Here is an 8,578-nt window from a genome sequence, read left to right on the forward strand (position 1 = left end):
CTTACACCATCATATGTGGGGGGTGCGCGTGCGGTGTAGGACGGTGCGTGCTCTAGCGAAGAGCGACAACTTTGGTCACAATGATTGCGGATGGGGAGGGCGGGCGCCCCGCGCACAGGATAACTTACCCGATGGCCGCCCAACCACTTGATGCGGCACGACAGTGTCACATCCCGACCGACGGCGACCGAAATGTTCTCCATTGGCGCTTCGAATTCTGGCAAGTACCCAAACGCAACTGCAATTGATTAAAAAAAAAAAAAGAAGAGAGTGAAAAGAGTGATTCAGTACGTGTGTGTGTGTGTGTGTGTGAGAGAGAGACAACAATTGCTCTTCAATCAGTTGTACACGCAAAAGGATCACAGGACACACACTCCGTCGATCAAAAGTCTTGCTGCACACTATGGGGCAAAGAAGTTAACTTGTTAGGAAGCATCGGTATGAGTTTGGATGAGGAAGCTAACTAGTTAATATTCCTCTGTACTTATTCACCAATGAGTGATGAGTTTTAGATATTATATGAAATTCGCGATGTTGGCAGATAACTAGCCATTAAAAAGTAGTAACTATTATTGGTTGATGTCCGAGCTAATATTGTCATGCCGATTGCATAACTTGAGGCGTTAAAATACAATTAAATATAAAAAAATCGCTAATGCCTTTAAAACCAAACGAAACAATCAGTAAATTAGTATCTGAAAATTAAAAGTAGATACAAACAAGAGAAATTAAACAAATGAAACATCAAGTATCATCTTATCAAGTAATGTTTATACGCATCCGGAGAAACACCATGGAACAATATACAGATTTGCAATCGCAAAGCTGTGTGTCAGTTAGTTGTCAGTTTGTGGCGCCATATTTTCGATCACCAGTGTGTGTGTGTGTGTGTGTGTGTGTCGCTTTCTCATTATCCATTACAATAGGATAGGCTAACTGAAAATAGAAAATAAAATATACAGATCATGCCATATACATTCTAGTTATCCGTACTTATATGTTTGCTGTGTCTCAGCTTCGCAGCGCATTCTTTTAGGAAAGTTGCAATTAGGATACTCATCTTCAGAATGATCACTTTCACTACCGCTGTTTTCGTGTATGTGGTGGTGTATTACATGCTTATCGTTTTTGTAGGCCATCTTGTCAAGGTACAAACTTTCTTTTGGCTGTATAGTATCACACTTTCTTACACAGCGTTTCTCAGTATCACACTCCAACAATATTGAATTTACTAGCTGTGTTTTGCGAGCTAGATCACTTTCATCGGCCACTGTATTGAGTCTAACCTCCTGTACACCTGGTTTGAAATGCTGTAGAAACTTTACTAACTCACTATAGCTAGCATGATTGGAGTAACATACATAAAACAATCCATGAGTCTCTTGAAAGTATTCATCCGTTTGCTGCAAACCCTTCCATCGTAGGGCCGAAGGGCGTATAATTCTAACTATAGTTTCGGTACTGCTAGTTAATGTTCGGCAAGCAAGTACCGAACTGTGCCTACTATGCTTAATCGTTCCGGTGCAAGCATGAATTCGCGCTGAACTGTTACCAGTCAGTGCCTCACAAAGGTTTGGAAAGTGCATGTACGTTCCACGTTGTTTCTCATTAACGTGAATCTTTTCGCCTAACGCTTCAAACAATTTTAAAAATAAGTCTTCCGACCCACAGTTTGCTGGAAGCCACAGTGACACTACGTTCCGTTCATCTGCTAAAAATTTTGAGCAAAGTTCTGTGATTTTCTCCGTAGCTTCGTCGCGCGTGGGGAAATAATCGTATTCAAGGTTGAGAAACGTACTATCGAGGTAAACTATTACGGGGCGTATTTCAGAAAAATACCTGGCTAAGTATGTGCTCGATGTAGAGCGAAAATCACCAGTGTACAGAATTCGCGATGAAACTGTTTCGAAGTAGAACATCACCGATCCGGGACAATGTTCAGCCGGAATGCTAACTACGGTCAATTCGTAGCTTGTCTTGTTTGGCAGATTAACAGTTAGGGATAATCGTTCCTCAGCAATAAGATTCCTGGTCACTTTCGCATGTTGAACAAACCGATGACGGATGAACACACCAGATATGGGGCTTAAATACAGCGGTCCCGGGAGCGGATCTTCTATCGCCAACCCACGCATATGATCAGCGTGGCAATGAGACAGGAAAAATACGGTCGCCTTCTGCCGTTGTTCATGGTCGAAATAGTCGATGGCTATTCCAGGAAGTTCCGGAATATATCCTGGGAAGGTGCTCATTGCGTTGTTTGCAAGGTTTAGTTCGCCACTAACGTAGTCCTCGAAACTGTGTTAGATATATTTTATTATTAACTGGCTCCGCGAGCAATATGAATGGATAAAATATGTACCTTATCGATTTCCGTACCGTGCAAGTTTCCGTAAAATAGTTAGCAACATGCAAAAAGGATTGAAGCTCGCAGGCGGTTAGAGACGGCACAACTCTAGTGATGTCATTGTTGTTTACTTGTTGTTAAAGACAGAAGATATTAAGGACGAGTAAATGCAAAACACGCTAAAGGTACCTTTCGAGCACTCAATTTTGACAACAGGGTGTATCTGATATCGATAACCTGGCGACAACCGATTCCGGTTACAACCGGTTCGCCTAAGCGGTTTTGACCTGCACCAGAGACAATGTTAATCTCTGTTGCTTTCTGTAACGGTGTGTGCGTTAACGATTAGAAATCACATGTTAATGTCGTGGATGACAAATACAAAAGTAGTCTACTTCAGTCTAAAGCAGTATTTAACGACTACTTTGACCTTTTGGATTGATGAATTGTCAAATCAAATTTTGCCTTGCGTCAATCGTTTGACAGTAGAAATCAATCTACAGAAGGGCACGGGTTGCGCCACATAGTCCTCGAAGTGGGGTTGCAAAATTGCGAACCATTTTCCTGATCGGGAATGCTATTATGACGGAAGCATTTCTTGGAAATCCGTTAACGAATTTGGCTCTCCGAACAAATCTGTTGCTTGAACTTGATATCAGCGATTTTATGTTTGAACAAACAACAAATTAGGGAAGAAACGTCATTTTGTCCGCTCAGAACTGTAGCTGGTTACGTTCTTTACTCGGGGAAATTCACTGCATAAACAGAAGATAAACGATCCAGTGTTTTGTTTTGTGTTCTATTTACTTCGCCAAAGCCGTGTTTTTATCAGCGCGTTATCAGCCTTAGCGTCGTGATCATGGATGTTCAGAGGGCGATTAACACCATGCATACGCGACTGAAAGTAACTTCCGTATACGGGCCTAATACCTGCTAGCTTGAATAACACTTTGAATTCTCGTTTATTCCTCGATCAAGGTAGTGTCGTTTGTTCATTTTGTGCTCATTGTGCTGGCATTGGAAGGCGTGTGGCTACCATCTGCTTATCTGTTTTATAATTTGCTATATCTGATAACATTGTTTTGGTCAATACATTGCCGAGAATCGACGGATGCTGTACAGATAGTACGTTTTTCAATTCTTCCCACATTGACCATTTATTAACTGGCAGTTTTATTTTCGTTTTTTACCCTTTTTCAGGCTGCTGTAATCAACGCGTTCAGCTTCGTCTTCGATTTGATTGGCGTAGTTTTCTACTTTCCTTCTCACGGCATCTTTTCCGCCGTCTGTGCTATCTTGAATCTGGCCCTGCGACCATTTAGCCTATTGCTTTTGCAGCGGGAACTTTCGGATCGTGGCGGAAGTTTCGCAATCGGTGCTGGTGGAGCGATTGTGGGTGATAATCCAACTTCCTACGAGGATATTGATGCACCGCACCAAATGACACCGTCTCACGCGCAGTTAAATGCTCCAATCTTCAAGTAAGGCATTCTCGAATCTCGACAGCTGCATTATTTGAAGCAAGCCATTCTCGAATATCGAATCTCGACAGCTGAATTACATTCTGATACAAGTGTAGCAGGGAGTTTCCATTTAACAATTCCGGATAAGTATAACATCTAGTTGCCTCACAACATTGCTCAAGACACCTATTTTTGTTGTGTAACTTGAAGCATGTTTGCGGTTTATTTGCTGCGACTAAACCAAACAAAAAAAATGGTAAAAATTAGAAAAAGACTTATTCGAAAATGGTAAATGCGGACTAACGGATAGATCAATAAGTGAATGTATATCTAAATCGTAAAAACGAATACACGCTGATGGTCTTGTGAAAAATGGCTGATACTATGCTACTAGGATGTATTTGTTTAATAAATGGTTCGTGTAATGTATTTAAAGTAACTTGTACATATTTCAAATCATATTTTGTTCGGTAAATTTTGTAACAATTGCTTTTTATTTTTTTTAAAGAGATGTTTATATCTTTATCACAATGAAGCACGAGGCATAATGAAAAGAAATGACAAATCATCATTCAGATAGATGGGGTTGACAATCTGTATTCCACGTGTAATGCATGTGATCGGTTTGCGCTGCGGGGCACTGGATTGTAATATGATACTTAACCGGTTACTACAACCGCCGAGCGGTTATGGTTTGCTATAGAGGCTCCCTCCACCGCTCGCGGTCGAGCGAGCGCCACCAACTCGTTACACGGGCCGGCCTAGCATCGCTGTCGACGCAGCCCAATCATTTCAAACAGAGCTTACCACGCTTTCCCAGATTCTTCTGGGCGGCCTATGATATGATAGTGTACAACGAAGATCCTTCTCATAACGTATTGCTACTGCATAGTGTTCAACCAACAACGCGAAAAACACTCCATTTCCCAGTTTTTTTAAATCTAATATCACAAACAGATAGCCAGTCGGTAGAAAATGTTCGAAATACTTAATGTCCCGATTCCGTGACACCTCGCTTGGTGTACGTTTAAATTGTCCACGTCCACCACGAGCAGAAACGAGCGCCAGGGGGCATCAGTTGTATCGGGAACAGTGAATGTGAAGCATATGGTTAGTTTTAGTCTAAGACAAAACCTAATGCATTTAAAATAATACAAAGTGCACTTGTTTTGAGTTGCTTGGCACTAAATCTCGGTATCATGTCAAATAATTCTAACCCAGGGTAGGCCTATTCTTGTTAGGGTCGTGGGTGGGTGTTTTAATCCTTACGACTGAATTCTTTTTCCCTTCCAGAGCTCTCAAAAGTTTTCCATTATGTTCCATTATGTTCTTCACGCTTTCTACTCTCTGCGTTTTTCCTTCTTTCTTTCCGTATGATCGCTTAGGCCCATTCTTGCCTTTTGTATTTCGTTTTTCCTCTTTCTTTATCGCTCCTCTCCTCATCTGCGTCCGTCTCTGTTGAGTTCCTCACGCTAGGTTTCGGCTCCCTTGGTGGGGGATCCACGCCCGGAGTTTCTGCACCGGTTGTCGGACTGACTTTGCCTTCACCCCTTTTTGGGGCCATGAAAGAAAGACTACTACACAATGCTGGTGCTCTTTGAGTTGTCGCCATTCATGCCATATCGTGCTGAAAAATCGTACCCGAAGAGTTCGCCTATCGGTATTTCGGAGCGTTTGCGCACTCTTCCCAAAAAAGGGCTGGAGTGGCGAAGAAAAGCGCCCGATGCTGGGACGGGTTCCGACACGATGTGCTGAGATGTGTGCCGACACTGGATTCCGCTTCTCTCTCTCTCTCTTATCGACCTACAACATGATTCAGCTACGATACACGGCTTTCCCGTTTGTTTCCCCGTTCGTTGTGGCCGTTTTTTCTCAGGCTCTGTGGCTCTCGGTTCTCGGGAGAAACTCGCGACGTCATCTCTGCGAGCGAGCGAACCGTGAGTCGAGGATGAACGAGGCTGCTGTGATGATCCTGGCTACCTGGCTCCTGGCTCGGAACGCTCGCTGGCACGGCTATTTATCTCACGGCTGTGGTCGTGATGATGGGCCCCCGAAGGAGAAGAACAGCGCGCGGAACCAGTTATCAGTGAACCGTCGAGAGTGGTGTTCGTCCCAAGTACAGAGGGTCCCGCTCCCAGTCTGTACGCTGGGTCGCCGCCGCCAGCCTACCAAGGAACGCAGTTCAATTGCAGCCTCTGCTCTCGGGTCGATCAGTGTGTGCTAGCTGGGCACCCTTACATAAACGCACAAACACGCGCGCACACACACACATACAGCCGTAGAGCAGCCGTGTGTGTTACAGCACGTTCGCGCTGACCGCTCGTGCTGCTTGCTGCTCTTCCTGCGTTAAGGCTACACTTCCTATTCCATTAGCATCAATCACCGTTACCGTGCCGTCTTCGCCCGCCTCTCAGGCACGCCGCCGCCCAGTGACCCAGTAGAGTGTGTCGTCAGGTCGTCGGTTCGGAGGTCGGATCCTCCCCGGGGAAGCCCCAGCTGCTGCCCTTCCGGTCCGGTGGAGTGCTTCTTCGGAAAGACATCGACACTTTCCGCCCGTGAAACGGAAACACAGCGAAGCGAGCACAGGAGTGCACTACTTTTCGCCCCATCTCTCGCTCACACTCGAGGTGGCGGGTGGGTCCTTTTACACACAGAGACACCCCGTTACACTGTCGTAGGTTTGGCCGCTGGTAGCAGCAGCAGCCAGCCAGCTAGCAGAACAAAGAGCGCCTTGACAGCGATGGGTTTTCGGTGTTCTGGGCTCGGACTTGGGCGGTTGCGTTCGGTGCGTCCAGTGCGGGGTCTAGTGTGGTGTTAAGAACGATGGCCACGCTGGGGAGATTCTGCAGAATAGAACACTGATCTCTGTACGTAGCGTGTATCCGTGTGTGTGCGTGTGGGGGGGTGGATGTTACTCAGCCTCCGATGCGTCGTAACGCCCGCAACGTTATGCTATCAGCAGGCGTCGATCTGTCATCAACAAACAACGACCGTCGCGCCGTCTACCCGTTCGTTATCGATATGAGACATACGCCATACGGTTTACGGGTAAGAGAAACTGAACTAGCAATACGCATCCTCCCCCAAGATAAATTGCGGGCTACCAGAGATCCTTACAACGCCTTACTTTCTTCCTGATCCTGAGCGAACCTAGGAACTTTTTAATACGCGAATAGCTCCGGGTTTTTTTTTCGTTTGTTTTGTTACGATGTATGGAATGCAAGTAAGTGGTTCGCATTAGCTTGGAGGTTTCCCGATGAGGCTTTGCGCATAATTGGGATTCGAGTCTGGGGCCGGAGAGGCTGTGCCGCAAAGCAAAGCGGTTATGCAATGCATAATGAAGTTCGGGTGCTATAAACCGACACCAACTGGGGCGGACGTCCGGCGCTCTCCCTGACCTGACCAGACGGACGGCACCAACACTGTGTTCACGGTCTTGTTCTTGTTGTGCACTGTGCATTGCAACAAAAGGTGTGGGAGTCAATGAAAAATTTGAGCTTACAGCTGGATCCGGCCCCAAACCGAACCAGCGAATGCGCGAGATGAATCCAGAACACCAGAACCAGCTCTCCAGCTATCATCCATACGCGCGCGCCGTCATCGTGAGAGCGCGCGTGTGAGTGTGTGTGTGTGTGTGTGCCTGTGAATGTAGCTGTATGGGCTGACTTAGCGTTGGGGAGTTGCAGCATGGAGCAGCATGAAAAGACGGCGAACTGCTATCATCAAATCACCGACCAACTGTGCGCGACTGCACTTTCAAGCACTTCGAGAGTCAACATGCCCCCCACCAGGACGCACCGACTACAATAGTGCCAAACTCGTACTACTCGTGTAGGGGGGGTGGGGGGCAAACAAATGTCCTGTACTTGTTTGCTTCTTCTCCCGCATTTCGCACTCTCGCATTCTCCGAATCTCTCCGAATTTCGGGGACGCTTTCTTCGTTCTGCCTTCTGCTCCCTGCTAGCCATTCTTCGCTACTGTCCTGCCCTGTGTCCATTCTTCGTGTCCTCGATGTTTTGTTGGTGTGCGTGCGCGTGTGTGTAATGCTCCTTCAAGACCCTGCGATTTACATGTAGGACGTTCCTGCACCTGCTGGTGCGAGTGCGAAATGCGCTGTATGCCATGGACATCTGGCCGATCTGGCTCCCGAACAGCTGGGGCTGGGCTGCCAGCAGTGAAGGTTAGGTTTTGTCAACTAATTTCTAGAAAAGCCAAAAAACGGTCCAGCTCGGACCGCGTGGAACGATGGCGGTAATGGACCTTCGAGGGCCTACGACACTACGACCAGATCCTGAAGGGGGGTTGGCATCAACCTTTTCTGTGAGACGGGGTCTTGGAGCCGCAGTCCGCACCGGCCTCAGCACAGGATGGATGTGTTCCCCACCTGCCAAGATAGCACTGATTGTTACATAATCGATGGGAGCTGGAGCTTCATCCCGACGCTCTCCCCGTTTACTAGCATCCTTGGGCGCGGGTTTTCGTCGGTATTCGGGATCGGGTGCTCGCCAGCTCGCTAGTTCGTAGCGCTTCCAGCTGTTGACAGTTGGTGAGTGAAAGTGGACTGTACTCTGGAAGTGAGTTGCAGACCTCGCGCTAGTTGGACATGGTATCTTCGGTAATCCGGCCGCATAAGGGGTGCAGAGTGCAGTCAGTCGGTCAGTCAGTCAGTCAGTTGGCGTTGTCAGTTCTCTGTGAGTCCTGACACTCCCGAACTAAGGGCGCGCGCGCGTCTGGTGTGGTGCTACCCGACGTCGTGTGTGCTTCAAGA

General features: G+C 46.9%; 2 protein-coding genes across 3 annotated transcripts; one reads left to right on the plus strand and one right to left on the minus strand.

Moving 5' to 3' along the window:
- Positions 1-680: 680 nt before the first annotated feature.
- Positions 681-2,279, minus strand: LOC128269478 (protein artemis-like). The gene is made up of 2 exons (XM_053006961.1): positions 1,191-2,279; positions 681-695 (listed from the first exon to the last, which is right to left on the minus strand). Exons 1-2 carry the CDS (start codon positions 2,250-2,252, stop codon positions 681-683), a joined length of 1,077 nt encoding a protein of 358 aa, XP_052862921.1. The 5' UTR covers positions 2,253-2,279.
- A 768-nt stretch (positions 2,280-3,047) lies between these two features.
- On the plus strand, positions 3,048-4,249 carry LOC128274339 (uncharacterized). 2 transcript variants are annotated; one of them, XM_053012503.1, is made up of 3 exons: positions 3,048-3,251; positions 3,326-3,472; positions 3,548-4,249. In XM_053012503.1, exons 1-3 carry the CDS (start codon positions 3,207-3,209, stop codon positions 3,830-3,832), a joined length of 477 nt encoding a protein of 158 aa, XP_052868463.1. In that variant the 5' UTR covers positions 3,048-3,206; the 3' UTR covers positions 3,833-4,249. The 2 variants fall into 2 exon arrangements, with proteins under 2 accessions (XP_052868463.1, XP_052868471.1); XM_053012511.1 differs by having other exon boundaries at positions 3,330-3,472.
- The last annotated feature ends 4,329 nt before the right edge of the window (positions 4,250-8,578 follow it).

This window comes from Anopheles cruzii, chromosome X, assembly GCF_943734635.1.
Source record: "Anopheles cruzii chromosome X, idAnoCruzAS_RS32_06, whole genome shotgun sequence".
Classification (NCBI taxonomy): Eukaryota; Metazoa; Arthropoda; class Insecta; order Diptera; family Culicidae; genus Anopheles; species Anopheles cruzii.